At 42.8% G+C, this 27037-nt stretch overlaps 1 protein-coding gene across 4 annotated transcripts in view; it reads right to left on the bottom strand.

Annotated features, from left to right (window-relative positions):
* Nucleotides 1-8894: 8894 nt before the first annotated feature.
* Nucleotides 8895-27037, bottom strand: part of cop1 (COP1 E3 ubiquitin ligase) — a 167585-nt gene continuing 149442 nt past the window's right edge. For all 4 annotated transcript variants that reach the window (XM_059984959.1, XM_059984960.1, XM_059984961.1 and 1 more), the window contains 4 exons: nt 18578-18702; nt 16448-16608; nt 10426-10470; nt 8895-10096 (listed from right to left, as the gene is read on the bottom strand). In XM_059984959.1, the coding sequence (XP_059840942.1) occupies nt 10079-10096; nt 10426-10470; nt 16448-16608; nt 18578-18702 (349 nt within the window). In that variant the 3' untranslated portion in view covers nt 8895-10078. The remainder of the gene's footprint in view (nt 10097-10425; nt 10471-16447; nt 16609-18577; nt 18703-27037) is intronic.

Raw genomic sequence — 27037 nt, 5'->3', positions numbered from 1 at the left:
AATATGTCTGCTAGGGCCTGGGTAATTTTGGTGCTTGCCTCGTGTACGGTCCGAGGGAACACTATGTTCCTACTGATCTCAATCCTGTTGATCATGCCAGAACAGGGCTTCAAGCTAATCAGCTTACCCTCTCCTCCAGGTTAAACAACACATCATTTCTTGTGGATACTCAACAGGTACATCATCTAGGTTGGATTTTCAAAGTGAGAATGTTTAAGGATTGTTTAGTAACACTGTTTTCAAGACTGGTCTCTGAAACTGTCCTTCTACTAAATACTTAGTGAAATGAATGAAATGATAAAGACTTTTGCTTCAATAGTTAAGTTTGATATCCTGTGGATGGCCAGGTGGAGAGCATTCTGGCTGCAAGAGGCACAGATCATTTTGTATGAACATCAATCACCTCCTGCAGGTAAACTTTTTTTAATATCATATCCTGCGCTGGTTAATTTGGACTTTATTTTGAAGCAATCAGTGGAAAGACATTTTTCTCCATTCCCTCTTTATTTGCCTGAAACAGCAATATCTGAGTTTTGTTTTCTTAATATCAGTAAACATTTAGTAGATACAGCATCTTCCCCTCAACTACTTCCAAATTTTACTGTCTCATTTTTTACATTTTATATCAAAGTAGAATATTTTGAGCTAATCTACAAAATACATCATGCCAAATCAAAAGAACAAAATCCAAAACCTGTCAATTTACTGAAAATTATTTTCTGTAATTTATTTTTTTTATTGAAGTTCATCAAACAAACATTTCCATAAGATGTATTTCAGACATTGTACATATACATCATATAATCATATGTATCAAAAAATCTCCACAAAGTATTTATCTGGAGTATACACTTATAGAAAAGAGTGGAAAGAAAAAACAAGCAAAAGGAAAGAACTATGTACAAGAAGGGAGTGATCTTTTTTTTAAAAACAAGATTCATTGATATGTGAGAATAAAATCAGACCTATGAGGCATTATGTAGTTAAACCATTTCCCCCCACTATGAATCAAATTGTTCCAGCTTATGATTAACAGATGCTGTTATCGTCTACATTTTGTAAATGTCCATTGTAATTTCCATCCATGTATTTAAAGTTGGGGTTTCCTGTGATAACCATTTCCTAGTAAGAGTCTTTTTACCAGCCACCAACAGTATATTCATTAAATATTTATCTCTTTTCAACTATTCTTGAGGTATATATCCAAAATATATGGTCTTGCTCTCCAAGGGTATTTCACATTTAAAGATGTCTTGTAGGGCATTGTGTATCCCCCTCTAATAGTTTTTGATAACAGGGCAGTCCCAAAAAATATGATAATGATTTGCATTTTGATTTCCACAATTTCTCCAGCAAACAGGGAGGTTACTATCATAATGGGATTTCTGAGAGGGTGCAATAAAATATCTTATCAAGTTTTTCCATCCAAACTCCATTTCTGTGAATTGGTACACTTCCATTGATATCTCCATATTGCTTTCCATTCTTCCTCAGATATAATTATCCCTCCTTCCTTCTCCCATTTTGTTTTAATGTATGAAGTCAAATGTGTTTTAAAATTTGACAACCCCTTATACATTCTTGAAATGATTCTACTACCATTATCTGAATTATATGTTTTCCTAAAGTGCTCTATCAAGTATGTATTTGCCTTGGTTACATTTTTAAGCGTCTTATTGACATATTATCACATCTGTAAATACCGATAAAAATCTTGTTTTTCTAATAAGTGTTTCTCTTTAAGCATTTCAAAACTGAACAGTGTTCCTTCTTTCATTATGTTGCAAAGATTATTCCTTTAGCTGTCCAGTCCTTAATTCTAGTATCCAATTTATTTGGTGTAAAATCAGTCATATGCACACCATTTAAGAATTGCAGTATCTCCCTCTAGATTATAATCTTTTATAGTGGTTTTCCATATTTTAAGAGTCAATTTCACCCATCGGTTATTAATAGTATTTATGTACCTTTGCAGGTTGTTATCAGCCAAATTGCTTGTATGGAGATGTGAAGTACTTGCTCCTCAACATTTTTCCATTGAGTGTCATATGATGGGTTGCACCAACATATCACAGCTACAAAATAATAATCCCTAAGAGAAGGCAAGCCCATCCCCCCTTTTCCTTTGCTAATTGCAAAGTTTTGAGACAAACTCTAGGCCTTTTACCCTGCCAAATATACCTTCATAGCATCTTGTTCCATTCATTGAATTGATTTTGATTAATCTCTATTGGTAGGGTCTTAAAGAGATCTGGGCAGTATATTCATTTTAATAGACTCAATCCTTGAACTGAGACTGAAAAAAAGAATCAGACTCCATCTTGCCACATCTTCCTTAATTTTTTTATATAGAGGCTGATAATTACATTCTGATAATTTTGCCAAATCTTTTGGCATAATGATGCCCAAATATTTGAAAGACTCTGTGTGCCATGCCCAGGGGTATTGACTTTCAATTTCTCTTGGTGGGCTATAGTAATATAAAAGTAATTGAGTTTTATCTATGTTGATCTTGTATCCTGATAATTGACCATATTGTTCAAAGGATTGCATCAAATTAGGTAAAGAGTATGTTGGTTGCCCTAGATAGATCAAAATGTCATCCGCATAACAAGCCAATTTATGTTCTGTCCCTTTAATAGTAATTCCTGATATCTTCATTTTGTCTGATGTATTGAGCTAATGGTTCCAGATATAACATGGAGTAGTGATGACCATGCACAACCCTGTCTTGTGCCCCTTTCTAGGTTAAGACTGCTTGATAAATATCCATTGATTTTAATCCTAGCAGTAGGATTGTCATATAGTGTCTGTATAGTTTTAATAATTGTGTTTTGGAAACCAAATCTATGTAAAACTCTGAAAAGAAAATTCCAATTAACCAAATCAAATGCTTTTACAGCGTCCCCACTTATCACTATTGCTTCGATTTTATTTTTTTGTATATGATCCATAATGTGAAGTGTCATTTGTGTATTGTCTTGAGTCGTATAGTCGTATAAAACCTGTCTGATCATTACGTATCAGTATGGGTAGAAACTCCTCTAATTGTTTGGCCATGATGGAGGTAAATAACCTGTAATCTACATTAAGAATGGATATTGGTCTAAATGACCCGCATTCCATTTTATCCTTGCCTTCCTTCCGTATAGCTGAGATTATCACTTCCTTCCAAATGGGTGGCATTTGTGCCTTTTTTAGAGCCCAGTTCAGTGTGGGGAGTAAAACAGGAATTAACTAATTTTTAAATTCTTTGTACCACTCTGCCGTATACCCATCTGATCCTGGTGACTTGCTTAATTTAAGCCTACTAATTGCAGCTTTTAATTCAACTTCAGTTATGTCAGCAGTCATCCTTCTATTTTGTTCTTCGCTTAAAGTGGGTAACTCTAGAGAATTCAAGAAGGTGTCAATTTGGGTTATGCTTCCCCCTGGAACTTTGGAATGTAGCAATTTGTAAAACACTTCAAAAGCTTCTTGAATTTCACTTGCATATTTTTTATCATTTTCGTTCTTGGGTCCCTAATTCTATGAATTGTATTTTCTGCTATCTTTTTTTTTCAGTTTCCATGCCAGTATTTTCATAGGTTTCGATCCACTTTCATAATGTCTGTTTCAGAAACATTCAGCTTTTCCTAATTTCTTGCATAGCCAAATTATTTATTTCATTCCTAATTCTTTTAATTTCCCCTAATGTATCCTGTGCCAAATCCAATTTGGTTTTTTCTAGTTCCTTCAGCCTATTTTGTAATTCCTCTAATGTTTTATTCCTTTTTTTTAATTATATGAAGATATCGCTATAATTTTCCCTTTTAAGACCGCCTTCAGAGTATCCCATAAAATGGGAGGTGAAACCTCTCCATTATCATTCAATTCTAAGTAGAGACCAATTTCTTTTTTAATTTGTTCCTTAAAGTACAGATCATTGAGTAGACTTGAATTTAGTTTCCAAATAGTATTCTTCAGTTGTAGGTCAAAATCTACAGATAAATATATAGGTGCATGGTCACTTACGTCTACCAAATGTTATGAAACAGTCTATTCTTATACATACAGAATATAGAGCAGAGTAATGAATGTAATCCCTTCTGTCAGGGAAAAGGTCCCTCCATATATCAATTAAACCAACATCCTCAAAAAGTGTATTCACTTTCTTATGTAAAGATTTTGTTTCATAGGTTTTTCTATTGGAAGAGTCTAAGTTTGGTTGTAATTGTAAATTAAGTCTCCCCCACATATCAGAAGACCTTCTGTTTCTGTTACCATAATATCAGTAATTTTCTGAAAGAAACCAATATCACTTCCCGGGGGTGCGTATATATTCAATAGAGTAACTGAATTGCCTCTATGCTCCCCCTTACCAGAATATATCTGCCTTCTTTATCTCCCATTTCGAGTATTTTTTTCAAAATTTAGCTTACTTGAGATAAGAATAGCAACTCCTCACCTAAGGCCTAATTTATATGAGGAGAAAAACAGATTAGTAAAGTCCATTCTCTTTAGTTTTTTATGCTCATTATCACTTAAATGAATTTCCTGTAAATATACTACATGGGCTTGTTCTTTTCTCATTTTGGATAAAATTCTCTTATGTTTGATTGGATTTAATCGCCCATTTACATTAAAAGAAATGAATTTTACCTTGTCCTTAGCCATCTGTATTTATCTGTCAATGTATCATTGAAATTAGAATAAAAATTAATCGATCTACTCCCTGAACAAATAAGAACCAAGAAACTCAAATAATAACAAAAATGGCAACGAATGTGTGATTCCAAGGCTGAGGTCTCTAGTAAATTACCCTCCGTTGAGCTAGAGGAAATGTCTAGCTGTGGGGGATAATCCCTCCTATTTGTGAGTTGAGGGCCCCCATTGAAGTATTCATAAAAGTCAGTGAACAAATCCATTACACAGAAAAGATTTCCCTGTGTACTCCTCCTATACATACATATATGCACACATGTATATGTTCTCATTTTGGTAGGGGAAAAGGAGTAAGTGAGCAAATAAAGAATAACAACTGAGTAATGTAAAATCCACATTATAAGAAGTATTTCTCGAGATAGGTATATCACCGTGTACTTTTGTTTCTGTTTAGCTTCTCAGCATTTTTAAAGTTAGCCAAACCTTATGGCTCTTCTGAAAGGGGTGAGGACTGTCTTTGGGAAACTCCCGGTCTCTTCCTGATATGTTTCTCTCTGCTTCCTCCCATCTCCTACCTTCTTGATTCTCGCACTATTTCCCAAGCCGAACGAGACAATTCCTCAGCCAGGCTTTCTTTCGTTTTGGTCATGCTGACGGACAACCCTCTGGCCTTCATGTCTGTAGTCGCCTCTTCCATTGTCTGTTACAACTGCATCCCGTTAGTCATAAAACACTCGCAGTTTAGCAGGGTATGGAGTTTGAAATCTAATCTTATTTTGCTTTAGTACTCACTTTAGAGTATTCTTTGCATTTCTGGAAGGGTGGTAATCTTGGTCGAAATATATTAATTTATACTCTAAAAACACTCTCTTCTTACCCCAGGCCCTTTGTAGAATCTCCACCTTGGTGCTGTACCAAAGGAATTTGATTATAATTGATGGTTGCTTTCTATCCTAGGTAGGTTTTGGGACTAGCTCTTTCGACTTCCAGCTCCATAGCCGGGGGAAGATCTAGCACGTCCCGCAGTAACTTTCCAACAAATAGACGAGCCCTCCGCTCCTTCGGGAACGTTGTAGATTCTGATATTTTTCTGCCGTGATCTTCCCTCCAGATCAAGCAGTTTACCTTCTTTGGTGATGAACGACTTTTATTGTCTTGCTCAGTATCTGTTCCATGTTTTGAACGCAATCTTCCACCTTCTCAATGCGAGTCTCTGCCACCGTTATTTTTTGATTAACGCTGGCGAGCTCTGCCTTAATATCATGGAGCTGCTGCTTTATTTTTTTCAGGATTTCGAAGACATTCGCCACTTCACCTGAACGAGGCCCAGCAGCTGCCTCGCTTGCACGTGGTCGGGTCGGAGAGCCGCTCGCTGCACTCCTCTCGGCTGCAGGCTCCGCAGTGTCACTTTTTTTATTTCTATTTCTTCTCCCCATTCTTGCCCCTCTTTTCAGTTCAAATATTTTTCGAAAAATATTATATTTGACGGGTTAATGGGGCTTAATACGCATTTTTACGGAGGAGCTAGTGACTTAAGCTGCCATTCTCGACGATAACATCACCGGAATGGGCTCAATTTACTGAAAATTAAAAGCCAAAATCAAGAGACTGAAAGTATTCATTTCCTTTGTGATTACTACACTAACTTTCCACAGGTGCAATACTGTATATTACCTTACCAACTCACCCAATTTGTTCACGTAGAAATTTGGTGTATCACCTGTTTTCAAAGAATTCTTTAATAATAAATGCCCCCTCTCTCTGCAAGGTCCAATACTATGGCAGTTAATTCATCGTGTTTTATCAGAGTTCCTGTAGAGGTGAGAAACCCAAGTAGTTTCCATTATTGTCTATTGTCATGTGCTACTTCTAAGACACAAGAAGAGTTGATGTCTTTTTTTGCAGTATCACTAGCTGCAAGGATACAGGCTTGTGTTAAGGCAAAAAGGTTCAATGGAACAGGAAGGAAGATAGCTGTGTCACCTCAGCTGTTATATTAAACGCACTCACATATCCACTAACATTTTACATCAAAAATTTTCCCAGTATTAAGATTGGGGCTCACTAGCCTGCACATCCAGCTCATAATTATCTGTAACTTCCACCATCACCAATGGGTTCCCACCACCATTCACATCTTTCTCTCCTCTTTCCCCACCCCCATCCCACTTTCTGCAGGGATTGCTCCCTATGCAATTCCCTTCTCCCCTTGTCCCTGCCCACTGATCTCCCTCCTGGTACTTATCCTTGCCAGCAGAACAAGTACGCCACACTGGCCTCTACACCTTCTCACTCACTTCTATTCAGGGCCCCAAACAGTCCTTCCAGGTGAGGTGACACTTCACCTGCGAGTCTGTTGGGGTCATCTACTGGATCTAGTGTGGCCTCCTGCATATCGGTGAGGCCCAATATAGATTTGGAGACTACTGAACATCTTCACTCTGTTTGCCACTAGAAGCGGGATCTCCCAATAGCTACCCTTTCCAATTCTACTTTCCATTCAACATGTCAGTCCATGGCTGCCTCTACTGCCATGATAAGTCCACCCTTAGGTTGGAGGAATGTCTTATATTCTATCTGGGTAGTCTCCAATTTGATGGCATGAACATCGATTTCTCTAACTTTTGATAACTGCCCCTCCCTCCTTCACCACTCGCCATCCCGTTTCCCCTCTCTCACCTCATCTCCTTACCTGCCCATCACCTCTCCCAGGTGTTCCACTCCCTTCTCTTTCTTCCATGGTCTGTGCTATATCAGATTCCCCCTTCTTTAGCCCTTTATACCTTTCAACAACTTTCCAGCTCTTTACTCCCCTCCTCCCAGTTTCACCTATCATCTACCACCTTGTACTTCTTCCTCCCTCCCCCCCACCTTCTTACTCTGATTTCTTCCTTTCCTTTCTAGTTCTGATGACACATCTCGCCCCAAAACATCAACTGTTTACTCTTCCTTATCGATGCTGCTTGGCCTGCTGAGTTCCTCCAAACATTTTGTCTGTGTTGCTTTGGATTTCCAGCATCTGCCAATTTTCTCATGTTTGTGAAGTTTATTCTAGCATTACTTGTTGTTATAATTTTGACAATTTTCCAAATTCATCATGCACCAGTTGGGATGCCTCATATTGTATATTTTCAATGAATTTGCTGATGCTGTTAATGCCTAGCTGTTGGGTATGTCAATATGTACCACATACTTCAAAACCTTCACCAATGCTAGACATTCCTACAGATCCAGAACAAACACCCTCTTTATTAAACATTACAACAATGGCAATGGTGATATTATGCCCATGATTCACTGTTTTCAAGGGAAACAGAAATAAATGATCATGCTCTTCACATACCATCTTAAACCAGATCATTTATGCAAATGTAATCACCATGATTTAGGGAATCTCATCACATTAAGTCTTCAAGTGTTCACTATAAAAGCTACCTTTTGATTGAGTTCATAAGGTACCATTCCAGTAGGGTGTAGTTTACGTAATTACACTTTACATTGCCCTAAATGGAATAATGACTCCGAAATTTTTATTGACGATGTCCAACAGAAAAATATAACAATTCCTGTCAAATAATAAGAATAGTCTAAGTTCATGGAACAATACATATCTGCAAATCTGAATTAAATGCTTCTCATCTTATGAAGTATAAAGAGCTGACCATCTTTTGTCTTTTAAGGTAGTGTCATCTTTCATCTCTTCCTTCCTCTGCTAGCCTCTGCTCTGTTGTTCTTTGCTTCAGATTTTCTTTGTTGTATTAATGCTTAATAAAACTACCACAAAGCAACAAGTTTTGTCCCTCTTTCCTGACTTCTAAAAGAACCTTGGATTAAAAAAAACATAATTCAACAAGGATTAGTCATCTTGGTGGATCCTCCAAGTAACTGTCGTCACCATTTAACTGGATTCTGAAAACTCGCATTTATTTCTGAATCAGACTTTATTTTATTTGTGCACAAGGAGAGCAGCATGGCCCCTGTCACCATACTGTTCTAAATTCTAAACTTGAGCTCTATCAACAATCTACTCTTGACTGGAAATTATGGCAACTCTTGCCTCATTGCAGCTTCCAAATGTGAATACTCATCTTGAGCAGTTACTGGAATATAGCTAAAGCACTAAGCTGGAAAGCAAGTATTGACTTCAAACAAAATAAATACATACAAGTATTGTTGGCCCTGGCAAGGTCGCATCAAGTGCAATCTTCGTTTAAAATTAGAACAAGAAAAATCCATCATCGAGACAGCACAACTTGAAAAATATTTTAATGATGGTTAGACAATTAGAAACCAATTATGAGTGGAAAATGTACAAAAATGTTGTGACTGAGTTATAGTGTTCAACTTGATAGATGAAAATATTTTCAATACTCCATCACAAGCAACTACCATTTGACCATTAACTGAAACTCAAAGAAGAATTAAAATCAGACTGTGACAAAGATTTGCTCACAAAGCTAGGTAAACATGACAAGTGTTGAAAGGTCAATATATTTTTTTCAACCTGAATGTCAATGAAGCCTGAATACAAGGCTAATCCACATCCTGACTGGGTAACAATTAATTAAATGGGACAGTCACAAAGCAATGCAGTCTAATTGCCCTCCATAACTGAGAATCTGTTTCATGCACCCTCAAATCTCTGATCTCTGTGAAAAGTGCCCCCATTTGCACCTCTGTACTCCCACACATAATGCTACACAAACAGCCAGACCAGCCCCCATGAAATGAGTGTGCTGCCATCCTGGAATTATATAAAGGTACCTTTGTAGTATTTTGACTTAATTTAGTCAAATAAAGCACTATAAGAGACTAGTGGCAGAGTCCACAGAATCACAGTTACTCAAAATGTTTTCATTATTTCTCACTATACAGCTGGTATCAGTAAAGAATGTATTCGTCCAATACAAGGAAGCTTTGCTGTTTTAAAGAAAGCACTGTTTGGTGACTGTCCAAACCAAAATCACGTCAAGTTAAAATCAATGACTTTAAACCTATTTACCAAGGATCAGTCTCCAGACAAAAACGGAGTCAGGTTACCTTGGCAGAGCTTAAATAACTGAAATGGAATGGCCTAGTTTTTTTCTCTCTAGTCCTGCTCATTGCACTCTGGTTATTGTAATAATCTGTGATACACAAGACAGAATGTAAATCATTGCAGTTATACACAGACCACATCCATTGAAAATACAAGTTCCTTACTCTTCGGGGCTTTCAGTTTATGAAAAGATTGGTCAGGAATACTTCAACCTCACATCTCATTCTCCTGATCTATGAAGAGCATTTACAGTCACACAGTCTTGGCATTTGCAACTGTTGCTGGTGTTGAAGGATTGTGAAAAGGATGGTAGGTTGCCTGCCAAAGGTTTGCATCAATCCCAAGGAACTTGTCTTCATGGTAGAACTTGGAAGCTACCACCAAAGTCATCACCATTCATACCAATTCCAGCACCTGGAAACAATGTAACGGGTTAATTCATGACTGTACCCAAGGAAAAGATTAACAAAAAAACAGAAAAGCTAATGGCAAAGACCTCTCAATCTGTACTAAAATGAAATAAGCGCACCCAAAATACAAAACTGCATTCCTCGGCATCAAACCGGTCGAATGCTCACTACTCCCCCATTAAAGGCAGTGCCTCATCTAATCCGCTCTGACAGTAAACACAGATTACTGCAATTTGGATTTAAGCATGAGATAAAGGTCCATGGGATGCTCATTCTAAATATGAATATATTGTAACTTTGAAATTGCTTTTACATTTTACGTTCTTTGCTCACCTTTATTGTGCCTTGGCTGTTAGCAGCTATTAAGACATTCGATTCCTGTTGAGTAAAAGAAAATGCTTATAACAGGAACAAAGATTATAATAATATAATGAATCTGAATCTCCATGTAATCATAAGCTATAATTCACTGACAAAACTCCAATTCACTAATTGTTCTTCTTCATGAACCAGAGTATCCTCTACTCTGAAGTGCAAATATGCATATGCCCACTTCGTAGGCAACTGGTGGTAAAAGCCCAGGGTCTGGTCCTGAACTACCAAGCCGATTTTCATCTGCTGCCCATTCAAAAAAGCATTCTGAATTTCTTACATTGAAGTGTGCACCCATTCCATTCACTGAAACAATATTTTGTATAACCCAAGGGATGGGCATCATCTGAACCAAGCATTGTGTGTCCTCAAGATCAGCAATCTTTTCATCTAAAGAAATTGCTTCACCAAACGCCATCATGCAAATGGCATACAGCATGGAAGCTTCCAAATATACTAACACTATTAGCTAACCTTTCACTCCCTCAGAATCAGGTTTAATATCACTGACATATGTCATGAAATTTGTTGTTTTGCAGCAGTACATTGCAATACATAACCTACAAATTAAAATATATATAAATAAATATAGTGCAAAAAGAGAGGGGAAAACTAAATAGTGAAGTTCAGTTCGAGGGTTCACTGTCCATGATGGAAGAGGGGAAAAAACCTGTTCCTGAAAGGCTGAGTTTGTGTCTTCAGGCTCCTGTACCACTGCCTTGATGGTAGCAATGAGAAAAAGGCATGACTCAGGTAATGGAGATACTAGAGTCCAAGATGGAGCTGGATGAATTTACAACCCTCACCAGCCCTTTCTGATACTGTGCAGTGGCTTTTCATACCAGACAGTTAGAATGCTCTCCATGGTACATTTATAGAAACTTGTGAGTGAATTTGGTGAAATACAAATTCCCCTCAAACTCCTAATGAAATATAGCCCATCACACCTTGTTTGTAATTGGGTGTGTTGGGCCCAGGATAGATCTTCACAGATGTTGACAGCCAGGAACTTGAAACTGCTCACCCTTTTCACTTCCGATCCTTCCAGGAGGACTCATGCGTATTCCCTTGACTTCCCCTTCTTGAAGTTCAAAATCAATTTCTTGGTCTTACTGACACTGAATGCAAACACTGACTGCTGCAACACCACTCAACCAGCTGATCTATCTCGCTTCTGTACGCCTCCTCGTCACCATCTGAAATTCTGCCAACATAGTTGTGACATCAGCAAATACATGGATGGCATTTGAGTTGTGCCTAGAGTAGAGTAATGGGCCAAGAATGTATCCTTGAAGTATGCCAGTGTTGAACGCCTGCGATCTATACAGACTGCGGCCTCCCGTTGATTGAGGATCCAGATGCAGAAGGAGCTACAAAGGGTCAGGTTTTGGAGCTTGTTGATTAGAACTAAGGGTATGACTGAGTTGAACACTGAGCTGCAATTAATAAACTACAGTCTGGCATGGGTATTACTATTATCTAGGTGATCCAAGGCTTAGTGGAGAGCCAGTGGGATTTCAGCCGCTGTAGATCTATTGTGGTGATAGGCACTTGCCGCAGGTCCATGTCATTGTTTATGCAATAGTTGATTCTAGCCATGACTAAACTCTCACTGCACTTCATCACAGTAGATCTGAGTGCCACTGGGCGGTATTCAAGGAGGTAGCTCATCCTGGGTACTGGTATCATTGAAACAGATGGGAACCTCTGACTGCAGCAGTGAGGGTTTGAAGATGTCCTTGAACACTCTTGCCTGTTGGTTTTCAGAGCCCTATCAGGTATACCATTAGGGCCTTCTGAGCGTTCACTCTCTTGAAAGATGCTCTGACATCAGCCCCCAAGCCAAATCAGAGAGTCACCAGATGCTGCAGGGAATTGCATAGGTGTGGTTTTATTCTCCCTTTCAAGCTGTGCATAAAAGTGTTGAGCTGGGAGTGAAGCATAACAGCCATTTATGATTCTAAGCAATGGCCTGCAAACCCTGCCAAAGCTGATGCGCATCTGATTCTGCCTCTAACCTCAATCGAAGTTGTTTTTCCACCCTTGAAATAGCCTTCCACAGGTCAAATCTGGACTTCTTGCTTAGTTCTGGATCACTGGTCTTGAATGTCACAGATCTAACCCTCAGCAGACTAAGAATCTCCTAGTTCATCCACGGCTTTTAGTTTGGGCATGTCTGGTATGTTCTCAAATACACACATACTTCTCCACACAGGCCCTGAAGAAGTCGGTGATGTATCCGTTCAGATTCAAAGATAAATCCCTTTAAGTTGTCCAGTCCACTGCCTCAAAGCATTCCTGTATCACTCCTGTTTCCCTTAAGCATACCTTCTTGGTCCTCACCATTGGTGCTGCAGTCTTAGTCTCTTCCTATAAGCTGGGAATAAGGATACAGGCAGGTGATTGGACTTTCCAAAGTGTGGGTGGGGGGGTGGAACAGTAAGCATTTTTCTTGGTGGTACAGCAGTGGTCAAGTGTGCTGGCTTCTATGGTTCAACAGGTGATATGTTGGTGGTAGTTATTCAGAAACTTCTTCAAGATGACCAGATTGAAATCTGCAATGTTAGAGATGCACCAGTGTGCAGTTTTGTGCCTGCTGATTACATTTGCTCAGCTCCTCCAGTGCTTGCCTGATGTTGGCTTGTGGTGGTACTCACTCCAGTACAATGAACAAATCTGTCCTTTTCTTATCTAAACCAGAACCTTGGATTAACAGTTTAATGCCTGCACTCACTGCGCGAGACAGAGCTTTTGCCACCGGTAACCACCAGGAACTCAAGAAATGCATCTACAATCTATGCAAGATCAATCAAGGCAGCTAAACAATAATACAGGGACAAGATCCAACACAACCCTCCACCACCAACAACAGCTTATGGCAAGGCCTGCACACCATCACAAACTTTAAAGCTAAATGCAGTGGTACTGCCAACATCACTGTTTCTCTCCCAGATGAGCTAAATCTTTTTTTACGCTCTTTCAATATTGCCAACACTGAGCCCCCAGTGCGACCTGCAGCTTGGTCATCTCTGAGGCTGAAGTATGCAGGTGTTTCCAACGAGTAGACAGTTGCCAGGCTGTGGGACTGCACCGCATTCCAGGATGGATACTCAGAGTGTGCATGGCACAACTGACTGGTGTATTTGCAGACATTTAAAAATCTCTCCCCCTCTCCATATAGAGTGTTCTCCTGCTTCAAAACCTCTACCATCATCTCTGTACCTAAAAAGACCAAAATAACATGTCTGAACCACTGGTGTCCTGTTGCACTCACTTCAAAAATAAGCAAATGCTTTGAGAGGCTGGTCAAGGACTACATCTGCAGCATGCTACCACCCACATTGGACACCCTACAATTCACCTACTGACACAACTGATCAACAGATGACACAACAGCCGTAGCTTTGCACACTGTCCTTACACACCTGGAGAGGAGGGATGCTTATGTGAGAATGCTGTTCTATTACATTTAAGCATTCAACACTATAATTCACTATTACAATTAAGCATTCAATACTATAATTCCCTCCAGGCTTGACAAGAAGCTCAAAGACCTCGGCCCTTCACCCTGCCTTCTGCATCTGGATCCTGGACTTCCTGTCAGTTCACCGGCAGGTGATGAGAGTGGTCTCCATCACCTCTGCCCCTCAACACAGGAGCCCCCCAAGGCTGTATCCTAAGCCTTTACTCTCTGTATACCCATGCCTGTGTCACCATCCACAACTCCAATCTGCTAATTAAATTTGCAGATGCTACTACATTGGTTGGCCTTATCTCAAGTAATAATGAGGCAGCCTACAGAGAAGAGGTCATCACCCTGACACAGTAGTGTCAAGAAAACCTTTCCCTCAATGCCAAAAAAAAAGGAGCTGGTTGTGGACCACAGGAGGAATAGAGACAGGCTCACTGCTATTGACATCAGTGGATCTGGGGTTGAGAGGATGAACAGCTTCAAGTTCCTTGGCATATACATCACCAAGGAACTCACTTGGTCTGTACATACCGACTGCATGGTGATAAAACCACAACAGCACCTCTTTCACCTCAGACGGTTGAAGAAGTTCAGCATGAGTCCCCAAATCCCAAGGACTTTCTACAGGGGCACAATTGAGAACATCTTGACTGGCTGCATCATTGCCTGGTATGGGAACAGTACTTCCCTCAAACGCAGGAGTCTGCAGAGAGTGGTGCGGGCAGCCCAGCGCATCAGTGGATGTGAACTTCCCACTATTCAGGACATTAATAGCAACTGGTGCGTAAAAAGGGCAAGCTGCTACCATCTGGGAAATGGTACCACAGCATTAGAGCCAGGGCCAACAGGCTCCAGGACAGCTTCTTCAGACTGATTAATTCAAGCTGACACAATTGTATTTCTAAGCTATATTGATGGTTCTGTTGTATATCTTACTGTACATACTATTTATTACAAATTACTATCATTTTCACATTGCAGATTCAGACACAGATATAACGTAAAGATTTTTACTAAGAAATTAAGTCAATTCAATTAGCCTATTCTTATTTTCTCATTACAGGAAAAACAGCCTCTCAACTGCTGTGATAATACTTCGGTTGGAGCCTGGTTAAGTTTCTGGCCACTGCTAAACACCAGGATGTTGACTCTAGGTATTTATTAAGAAATAATAATGCCAGTGATTGGTAAAGAAAGGGTGCTGAACTAAGGTACTCAAGGTTAAAGTGATCATGCTGCCATTTCTGAAGTCCAAATGATATATGCAAAGCTTGCTTTTTCACTTATATTGCAGATTCACTGAGTGAAACATTTTCCTCTTGTTCCCATAATCAGTTTCACTCGGAAACTTGTCAAACAAACAGACTTTGGTGTCCATCCCATCTCAACTCTAAATTGCCCATGTTTGGAACTTTGTAAGAATGAAACCTGGAGCTGAGTGGTTCAGAACGCATACAGGGCATTGCTGAGAAAATGCTTCTTTATGGGACTACTGACAATATCTTTCACCCCTTTGCTGACAACATTCTAATGTGGTGGCAATTTACTGAATTAGGTACCCATTCATTTGAAAATAGCCAAGGAACAGCACGTCAAAAGTCCACCTTTCTGAGAAGATGTCAGAAATGTGGATATTCAAGTGGCATAACTTGACCGTTTCCAAAATGTGAAACCTAATCCGGAAAATTAGAGCACAGCCTACTCTGAAGAATAAATTTTTAGCTGAACAAGCACCACACGGTAAGTGCCTATGTTGCACTCATCTGTTTGCAAAAGGTCTAAATGATAGAGGTTTCAGAAAATATTTGCTTTTGTGAATCAGTTTACAAGGTTACAAAGTGGAGAAGCTCAATTGTTCTCTTGAAAGCTGAAAAGTGAGGATTCGATGCAAAATTCTTTATTAGATTTGGATTGTATAACAGGGAATACTTCAAAGAGCAGGGACAAGATCGATGGTGAAGAGTAAAAGAATCAGGGAAATTCAAGAAACTGTTTTAAGTTCAGAGTAAGTATGACCTGAGGATATTAAGAAGCATTGAGGAGGACTGAACAGGCATTTGTAGAATAATTTACAAGAAAATAAGGAAAAAGTAAATATGTCAGATCCAAAACACAAAATAATGCAGATGATTATCCATTTATTTAGAGATACAGCAAACCCATATTTCTGTGCTACTAAATTGTAACCAATTAACCTACTAACCCAAATGTCTTTGGAACATGGGAAGAAACTGGAACACCCGGAAGAAGCTCATGTGGTCAAAAGGGAGAATGTGCCACCTGAAAAATCATTCACTTGATATATTAGCAAAGCTTCTTTCCCACAAGAAGCTACATGATGGTCTGTGTGTTTCAAGCTTTTGAAATGGGATGAAAATGATCATTCTGCATACTGTAATGAGTCCAGCATATTTACTTCAAATGAAACGGCCTCCAGCATTCACCATGTACACAATTACCTTTACACTGGCTGTAATAACTCTTTATTACACTAAATATATCACCACTTACCCCATCTGGTAATGCTCTCCAACACACAGCACTGACAAATTCATTGGTGTCATCTTCCTTTTTGTCTTTGTCCAAAACACTTTTAACGGTGTCAAATTTAAAGGTAAGCAGTGTTTTTGAGAGCCCCTTGTAGTAGAGGTAGAGAGAATTGTTTTCACTTCCTGAAATAAGAAGCAAGATTAAAGCCACACTCTCAAAATGCATTATTTAACACAGTCCATCATTTAATATCCCTCAAGCTTTCAGAATGAGAAAAAAAAATCTACAGTTGACTAGCAAGAACAGCAGCTAATACAGAAACTGGCAGGGCTGCTCAACATGAAAAAATGGCAGTGGATGCAAAGAAAGAGAAAAAAACACATGGTCCTATTTACACTTTCTCAGTTCCTTACAACCACACAACAGATCTCTTTCTCATAGGATTTCCCTTTCATTCCTTTACCACTTATCTACAGACTGTGGAGACTCAAGTGGTCTGAGGAACAACAATGAAAATTCCGCACAGTAGTACCCAAGATCAGGACTGTATCTAGGTCCCTGGAGCTATGAGGCAGGAACACTAAATGAAGTATGAATATGATTCCTCACAGGAATCTTAGAATTCTCACATAATCTCAGCTTCTAAAAATTGTCCTTAAAATCACCTTTCAAGTTAATCAAATCCTTTAAAACTTTCTCCATTTAATCTAATTTGCTTTCATGGATTTTCTTGGGCATTTTTCCAAATAAATGATTTTTCATCGGAATCAGAGAACTTTACACTACCACCTCTGTAGCAGAGTTCTCACCTGTACATTTCCCAAAGCATTTTTCCCTCTAACTTTTCCAAGTTACTTCTCATTATCACTGCATTTACTTTAACTTACTCTTCAGAGAGATTAAAATGATCAAATTACACTTTAGGTGGTACAGTAAATTCTTAGAGATCTCCTTTAACAAACGTGTTGAATTCAAATATGATCAATAAAATCATGATTTGATTAGCAGATGATTTAGATGCAGGATATAAAATCTTATTTCCAAGAAAAATGTCACATCTACATTTATTTTGACTATCTCTCTGTTTCCACCCTGTCTTCTGTAAAAATGCTATTTCCCTTTTCTCAGTTCCTTTGTCTCCACTGCAACTGTTCCCAGGATGAAGCTTTCCTTTCCAGGACATTGGGGTGTCCTCTTTCAAAGAACAGAGTTTCCCTTCCTCCACTATTGATGCACTCCTGCATCTCCTCCATTTCCTGGACATCTGCACTCACTCCACTTTCCTGCCACCGTAAAAGGGATAGAGTTCCTTTGTCATCACCTACTAACCCCACGAGCCTCCACATCCAATTCTACAACTTTTGCCATCTTCAATGGGATCCGACCACCAAACACATCTTTACCTCCTATCCACTCTGTTTCCCAGAGATTGACTCCTCCGTGATTCCATTGTCCATTCACCCTTCCCCTCTAATCCAAAGATCCCCTTGTCCATCTGTCCTCTAACATTGGTGAGACCAGACTTACATTGGGGGACCACTAAGGAGCAACATGTCATATTCTGTCAAGGTAGCATCCAACTTGATGGAACATCAATTTCTCAGATTTCCAGTAACTTCTCACCCCTCCTTCCCTCTCAATTTCCTACTCTGGCCTCTAACATCTTCTCCTCACCAGCCTATCATCTCACACTGGTGTACCTCCTTTTCCCGTTCTCCTATGGTCCACTCTCCTCTCCTATCAGATTCATACTCTCCAGCCTTTTACCTTTCCCACCTATTACATCCCAGCTTCTGAATTCATTCCTACTCCCTACACATCTATCACCTTCTAGCTTGTCCTTCTTTCCCTCCACCCAACTTCTTAACCTGGCATCTTCCCCCTTTCCTTTCCAATCCTGATGAAGGGCCTTGGTTCAAAACATTAACTGTTTATTTCCATTGATACTGCCTAACCTGCTGAACTCCTTCAGCATTTTGTGTGTGGTACTCAACATTTACTTGCTGTAATTGCCTCTTTGTTTTTACCAATGACACCTGATAGGGAGAAATGCTGAACTAACGTTGAGGGTTTGCTCAGAGAAAACACTCTTTCATCCATTGCCAATACAAATTCAGGCCTATACAATCAGTACTGAAGTCAGTCACTTACCACAGGCGATATAATCTCCATTAGATGCTAAACCCACAAAGTTCTTTTCATTGATGTGGCCCTTAAATGACCGCAGGCAGTGTGGTCTGTTCACATTCCACAGCTTCAATTGACTATCTGTTGATCTGTAAAAAAATACTCCATGTCAGCAACCAGTGAAAAATAGTATGATCATTTTCCAAGGATCATGATGGGTCAACACCTGTTCTGGGTGAACTGATGTGGGGGACGAGGAGCAACACACACAAAATGCAGGAAGAACTCATCAGGCTTCGCCGAACATCTATGCTCCATCCGCCATAAGCAGGATCTCCCAGTGGCCCCCTATTTTAATTCCACTTCCCATTCTGATATGTCCATCCATGGCCTTCTCCACTGTCAGGAGAGAGCCACTTAGGTTGTTGGAACAACACTTTATATTCTGTTTGGGTAACCTCCAACCTGATGGCATGAACATCAATCTCTCAAACTTCCAGTAATGCATCCCCTCACCCTTCACTATTTCCCATTTCCTTGTCCCCCTCTCATGTTATCTCCCTGCCCACCTATCGCCTCCCTCTGTTGCTCCTCCGCTCCTCCCCCATTTTTCTTTCTTCCACGGCCTCTGTCAATTTCACTAATCAACTTCCTAGTTCTTTGCTTCATCCCCCCCCCCCCCAAGTTTCACGTATCACATGGCATTTTTATTTCTCCCCTCCCCCTACTTTTCAAAGCTCCTCAGCATTTTTTCTCCAGTCCTGCCGAAGGGTTTCAGTCCAAACCATCGATTGTAGCTTTTTTTCTCCATAGATGCTGTCTAGCCTGCTGAGTTCCTCCAAAATTTTGTGTGTGTTGCTCGGATTTCCAGCATTTGCAGATTTTCTCTTGTTTGTGGGGGGTGGAGGTGGGGAGGAAGGGAAACACACACAGAATAGAAAAAGTAGACTGTTTAACCCTTTCAACCTGCTCTGTCATTCAAACTGATCATTGTGGATCATCCACTTTTTTTTCTGCATCCTGCGCAGGTTGATAGGGTGTTTAAGAAGGTGTACTTCATAAGTTGGGGATTAAGTTCAACAGCTGTGAGGTAATGTTGCAGCTCTATAGAACTCTGGTTAGACCATGCTTGGAGTATTGTGCTCACTTCTGGTTAAATCATTAAAGGAAGGATGAAGAAGCTTTAGAAGGGTGCAGAGGAAGTTCACCGGGATGCTACCTGGATTAAAGAGCAAGTTTTATGATGAAGCATTGAGTGAGTCAGGATTTTCCTTGTTGGAGTGAAGGAGGATGAGAGGTGACTTGATAGGGGTATATAAGACGATAGAAAAAAAGTGGACAGCCAGCATTTTATCTCAGCACAGCAATGGCTAAAATGTGAAGCAATTATTTTAAGGTGATCGAAGCAAAGAAAAGGAGGGATGTCAGAGGTAATTTTTCTTATACAGAGTGTAGTATCTGCACGGAACACACTGCTATGGATGGTGGTAGAGGCAGATACATGAGGAACATTTAAGAGACTCTCAGGATGAAAGTAATAGAGGGCTATTGGGAAGGAAGACAGATCCTGGAGAGGACTAAAAGGTTGATACAACATTGCAGGCCATGGGCTTGTACTATGCTATACCAATCTATGTTCTATCCCTTAATCTCCTGAATCATGTGAACCATATCCAACTCCTTCATGTATATAGTAATAGATTTTGTCTCGATAGTCTTCTGTGGTGGAGAATTCCACATGTCTTCTAGACTTTAGTTGAAAGAAATCTCACTTCTCAGTTCAAAGTGGCTTATTCTATATGTTTAGCCAACAACTTCTGATTACAAAGTTTCACAGTGGAGAGCATCCTGACTGGTTATATCACAGTCTCATATGGAAGCACCAATGTCCAAGAATAAAAAAGCCAACAAAAAGTAGTAGAAAAAGCTCAGTCTATTACAAGAAAAATCCTCCCCCACTATTGAGTGTGTACAAAGGGTGTTGTCAAAAGAAAGCAACACCAATCATCAAGGCCCCCTACCATCCAAGCTATGCTCTTTTCACATTGCTGCCATTGGGAAGGAGGTACAGGAACTTAGGGCTCACACCACCAGTTTCAGGAACAGATATTACCCTTCAACCATTAGGCTCCTGAACTAGCGTGTGTAACTTCATTCACAACAACGAGGAACTGAGGCCACAACCAATGGAGTCACTTCCAAGGACTCCACAACTCACATTCTCAATATTATTTATTTCTTGTATTTACACATTTTGTCCTCTTTTGCATATTGGTTGTTTGTTAGTTTTTGTGTGTAGTTTTACACTGATGTTACTGTACTTCTTTGTTTTACTGTGATCCATAAGAAAATGCATCTCAGTGTACTGTATGATGATATATGTGGACTTTGATAATAAATTTACTTGGGACATCTTTAGGGGTATCCTTCCTGCATTTTGCCTGTACAGTTTCTATGAATCATAGACATGAAACACAGAAACAGGTCCTTTGGCCCACCAAGCCTGTAATGATCACAATCCACTTAAACAATCCTACAAAAAGAAATACATCACATTTTATTCTCTCCACATTTTCATTAACAGAATCCTCCAACGTTCAGAGTTTACCAGCCACCCACATACAACGGGCAATTTTATGATATGGAAGGAAATCCTTGCAGTCACAGGGAACACATGCAAAATTCATACAATGGAGATCATAATTGAACCAGGGTCTCCAGTGTGTTACTGTACTTCAGTTTCCTAAACTCCTCTAAACATCACCATCACGTACGTCACTTGTGCCATTGCAGGAATCAGTCTTTGAACCTTGCCTGATCTTCCACCATAGCAAAAGCATTTTTCTCAATTAAGGAGATTAAAACTGCACATAATACTCAAGATAAGATCTCATTAAGACTCTATGACTGCAGATGGATATCCCTAGCATTACGAAGGCTTGCATGCTTAAGTTTATTAACTGATATACAAGGAAAACCAGGTTTCATTATACCTACAGTTATAAGGATTGTGTTTTCTTCTCTAGCTGTCTTATCCAAGGAGTTGCCCAAATGCCTTTTAAAAGGTGATCTGCCTCAGCCTCTTGTAGCACATTCCATATAACCACAGCTGTGCTCCTAAGATCTCTTTTAAATTTCTCCACTCTGACAATCTTACGCTCTCTAGTTTTAGACTGGCTAACCCATGGAATATTCTGACCATCTATGTCCTTAAAATCGTTGATAAGGATAGCCAGTGAGACAAACCCAACTTACCAATCTCTCTTAACAGTAGCCCTCCATTCCAGACAATATCCTAGTGAATTTCATTTGCATTCTCTATTGCTATCACATCTTTCCTGAAGTATGGATCAGAACTGTACACAATACTGTGTCCCCTGACCAGTGCTTTGGAGGGGTGCAGCATGACATTTCAACTCTTATACTCAATGTCTGAATTCAAATAGGGTAGTAAAGTCAAATAAGGATGGCAAGCATGCTGTTTTCCCTACCCTGTTCCACTTGTGTCAACATTTTCAGAGTACAATGAAATTGTATGCAAAGATTTCTATACGATCAACACTAGGGTCCTTAGCATTCATGTCCAAGCCAACCTATTCACTGCCTTGCTACTCTCATGTTTCTAATATACTGTAGCGGTGTGCTACATGCAGCGCTAAAATTACGACACGGAGTCGGTAACTGCAGTTGAAGGAAAAAACTTTATTCGAAATCCTCAGCCTCACTGTTAAGCCTCCCTCAACCTGCCCCCCGTGGCGCAGAGGCTTCAAAGCTCTGTGCTCGCAAACCCCCGTAGGCTATCTAATTGTGAGCCGGTTCGGATGTGCCAGGAAATGGGTCGCCACATAACCCCCCCCCCCCCCCAGAACCAGCGATACACCCCCCAATGTCCACAGTCTGGGCCGGAACCTGCTTGGGAGGTCGGCCTCTGCGCCGAGGTGCCGGAAACTCGGCCGGTTGTGCCAGGTCCGCATGGGCCGGTTTGAGGCGGTCCACCGTGAAAACCTCCTCTTTCCCCCCAACGTTCAGCACGAACATGGACCCATTGTTCCGGAGCACCATAAACGGCCCCTCGTATGGCCGCTGCAGCGGTGGCCGATGCCCGCCCCTTCGTACAAACACAAACTTACAGTTCTGCAGGTCTTTGGGTACGCAGGTCAGGTTCCGCCCGTGCTGTGAAGTGGGTATGGGGGCCAGGTTACCGAGCTTCTCGCGTAGTCTGCCCAGGACTGCTGCGGGATCTTCCTCTTGCCCCCGTGGGGCTGGTAGAAACTCCCCGGGGACGACCAGGGGCGCGCCGTATATCAACTCGGCCGACAAGGCGTGCAGGTCGTCCTTGGGCGCTGTGCGGATGCCGAGTAGGACCCAGGGAAGCTCGTCCGTCCAGTTGGCTCCTCACAGGCGGGCCATGAGGGCCGACTTCAGGTGACGGTGGAAACGCTTCACTAGCCTGTTCGACTGTGGGTGGTAGGCAGTTGTGTGGTGCAGCTGAGTCCCCAAAAGGCTGGCCATAGCTGACCACAGGCTGGAGGTGAACTGGGCGCCCCTGTCGGAGGTAATGTGGGCTGGTACACCAAAGCGAGATATCCAGGTGGTGATCAGGGCTCGGGTGCAAGATTTGGAGGTGGTGTCGGTGAGCGGGACCACCTCTGGCCATCTTGTGAACTGGTCCACGATAGTCAGGAGGTGCCGCGCTCCATGCGACACTGGCAGGGGGCCCACAATATCCACATGAATGTGGCTGAAACACCGGTGGACGGGATGGAACTGCTGCAGTGGGGCTTTGGTGTGCCGCTGCACCTTGGCCGTCTGGCAGTGCATGCACGTTTTGGCCCATTCACTGACCTGTTTGTGGAGTCCGTGCCAAACGAACCTGCTGGAAACCATCTGGACAGTTGTCCGGATGGAGGGATGCGCCAAGTTATGAATGGAGTCGAAAACACGGCGCCGCCAGGCTGTCGGGACGACGGGACTGGGCTGGCCGGTGGTGACGTCACAGAGTAGGGTCCTCTCACCCGGGCCTACGGGGAGGTCCTGGAGCTGCAAACCGGAGACTGCGGTTCTGTAACTTGGAATCTCCTCATCTGCCTGCTGTGCCTCTGCCAGTGCCTCAAAGTCTACCCCTTGGGAAAGGGCATGAACGGTAGGGCGAGAGAGCGCATCCGCCACGACATTGTCCTTACTCGAGACGTGCCGGACATCCGTCGTGTATTCAGAGATGTAGGACAGGTGGCGTTGCTGGCGGGACGACCAGGGGTCGGACACTTTCGTAAACGCAAAGGTAAGCGGTTTGTGGTCCGTGAACGCGGTGAAGGGCCGACCTTCTAGGAAGTACCTGAAATGCCGGATTACCAGGTAGAGCGCCAACAGTTCCCAGTCAAAAGCACTGTACTTGAGCTCGGGTGGCCGCAGGTGTTTGCTGAAAAACGCCAGGGGTTGCCAGCGACCTGCGATGAGTTGCTCCAGCACCCCACCGACTGCCGTGTTAGATGCGTCCACTGTGAGGGCGGTAGGGGCATCCATTCTGGGATGTACTAGCATTGTGGCGTTCGCCAAAGCTTCCTTTGTTCGAACGAAAGCGGCGGCGGACTCCTCGTCCCAGGTAATGTCCTTGCTCGGACCCGACATCAGGGCGAACAGGGGGCGCATGATCCGGGCAGCTGAAGGGAGGAAGCGGTGGTAGAAATTGACCATACCTACGAATTCCTGAAGGCCTTTGATCGTGGCGGGTCGGGGGAAGTGGCGGACCGCATCTACCTTAGCGGGCAGAGGGTTTGCCCCGTCTTTAATAATCCTGTGGCCCAGGAAGTCAATGGTATCGAGTCCGAACTGGCATTTGGCGGGGTTGATTGTAAGACCGTACTCACTCAGTCGGGCGCAGAGTTGACGGAGGTGGGACAGATGCTCCTGACAACTGCTGCTGGATATGAGGATGTCGTCCAAATAGATGAACGTGAAGTCCAGGTCCCGTCCCACCGTGTCCATTAACCGCTGGAACGTCTGTGCGGCATTCTTCAGGCCGAACGGCATGCGGAGGAACTCAAAAGGCCAAACGGGGTGATGAGAGCCTTTTGGGGACGTCGTCAGGATGCATCGGGATTTGATGGTACCCTCGGACGAGGTCTACCTTGGAGAAGATCCGTGCGCAGTGCAGGTTTGCTGCAAAGTCCTGAATGTGCAGCACAGGGTAGCGGTCCGGTGTGGTAGCCTCGTTCAGTCTGCGGTAGTCGCCGCATGGTCTCCAGCCTCCCGTCGCTTTGGGCACCATGTGCAGGGGGGAGGCCGGTGGGCTGTCGGACCGCCGGATGATCCCCAATTCCTCCATCCTCTGGAACTCCTCCGCCAGTCGGAGCTTGTCCGGGGGAAGTCCGGGGCGTGGAGGGGTGGTGCTGTACGCCGTGTCGGGGCATGGCCGCTGTGAACTGTGGTGCCAGAACCGATGGGAAATCCGCCAGAACCCTGGTGAAGTCGTTGTCGGACAGCGTGATGGAGCCGAGGTGAGGGGCTGGCAACTGGGCTGCACCCAGGGAGAACGTCTGAAAGGTCTCGGCGTGTACCAGTCTCTTCCTGGGCAGGTCGACCAGTAGGCTGTGAGCCCGCAAAAAATCCGCACCCAGAAGCGGTTGGGCTATGGCGGCCAGTGTAAAGTCCCACGTGAACCGGCTGGAGCCGAACTGTAGCTGCACCTGACGGGTGCCATAGGTCCTTACTGTGCTGCCGTTCACGGCCCTCGGGGGGGGCCCCGGTGCCCTGCTGCGGGTGTCGTAACTCATCGGAGGTAAAACGCTGATCTTGGCACCAGTGTCGACCAAAAACTGGCGTCCCGACCTTCTATCCCACACATACAGGAGGCTATCCCGATGGCCATCATAGCCATCAGCGGCGGCTGGCCCTGGCGTTTCCCGGGAATTTGCAGGGCGGGCGACAGCGGCGGGCTTCTGCTCCCCACCGCTGGTGGTAGAAGCACCAGTGTTCATTGGGCCGGGGGTTGGCGGGCTCTGCGGCCGGGCCTGGACTGGTTTGCTGCTGGGAGCGTGGCTGGGAGATCTGTGCGATGGACGCCCCGCTCACCTTTTTGGCGTTCCACAGCAAGTCCGCCCAGGCTGCCACCTTCCGGGGGGTCACTGAAATCCGCGTCGGACAGCAGCAGGCGTATGTCCTCGGGCAGCTGCTCCAGGAATGCCTGCTCAAACATGAGGCAGGGTGTGTGTCCGTCGGCCAGAGACAACATCTCATTCATTAAAGCCGAAGGAGGTCTGTCGCCCAAGCCATCCAGGTGCAGTAAACGGGCAGCCCGCTCGCGCCGTGGGAGTCCGAAAGTCCTGAGGAGCAGGGCTTTGAATTCCGTGTATTTGCCGTCTGCTGGGGGCGACTGTATGAACTCCACGACCTGGGCCGCTGTGTCCTGGTCGAGGGAGCTCACCACGTAGTAGTAGCTGGTGTCTTCTGAGGTGATCTGGCGAACGTGGAATTGGGCTTCTGCTTGCTGGAACCATAGGTTCGGTCACTGTGTCCAGAAACCCGGCAGTTTCAACGAAACCGCATGAACAGAGGCGGTGTCGGTCATTTCTGGTCCAAAAATCGTTTGGACCGTCGGGGTCACCAATTGTAGCGGTGTGCTACATGCAGCGCTAAAATTACGACACGGAGTCGGTAACTACAGTCGAAGGAAAAAGCTTTATTCGAAACCCTCAGCCTCACTTTTAAGCCTCCCTCAACCTGCCCCCCGTGGCGCAGAGGCTCCAAAGCTCTGTGCTCGCAAACCCCCGTAGGCTATCTAATCGTGAGCCGGTTCGGATGTGCCAGGAAATGGGTCGCCACAATACTTCCCTAATCACTATATCAGCACATCTTAAAGATGTGTGCTTAGCCTGTTGCTCTACTCTCCTTACACTACATGGTTGGATCATCTGTATTCCATTTATCATTCATTATGTGCCATGTTGTTATGATTTGGGTGATCATAGTCTTTCCATGACCATGGTTGTTCTTGGAAAATTTCTGTACAGCAGTAGTTTGCCATTGCCTTCTTCTGGGCAGTGTCTTTACAAGGCTGGTAACACCAGCCATTATCAATACTCCTCAGAGATTGCCTGCCTGGCATCAGCAGTTGCATAACTAGGACTTGTGATCTGCACTAACTGCCCATACAACCATCCATCACCTGCTCTCATAGCTTCCTGTGACCCTGACTGAGGGGCTGTGGGCGCTAAGTAGATGCTACATCTTGTCCAAGGATGACCTGCAGCGTGGTCTTCTCAGCCTTTGGTAAAGACATGTCACCAGAATCTCAGGCGTACAGGAGTAAGATAGCTCAGCTGGTTAAATGGTGTCACAACAACAATCTTGCACTGAGGTTTCACAGTGGAAAAGGTGAGTAGCTTCGAGTTCCTGGGTGTCAACATCTCTGAAGCCCAACATATTGATACAATTATGAAGAAGACTGCCAGCAACTATCTTTCATTAGGAGCTTGAGGAGTTTTG

Source organism: Hypanus sabinus, chromosome 11 (assembly GCF_030144855.1).
Source record: "Hypanus sabinus isolate sHypSab1 chromosome 11, sHypSab1.hap1, whole genome shotgun sequence".
Taxonomy (NCBI): Eukaryota; Metazoa; Chordata; class Chondrichthyes; order Myliobatiformes; family Dasyatidae; genus Hypanus; species Hypanus sabinus.
The sequence above is the reverse complement of the archived record's forward strand: the minus strand, read 5'-3'. Positions and strand labels throughout refer to the sequence as shown.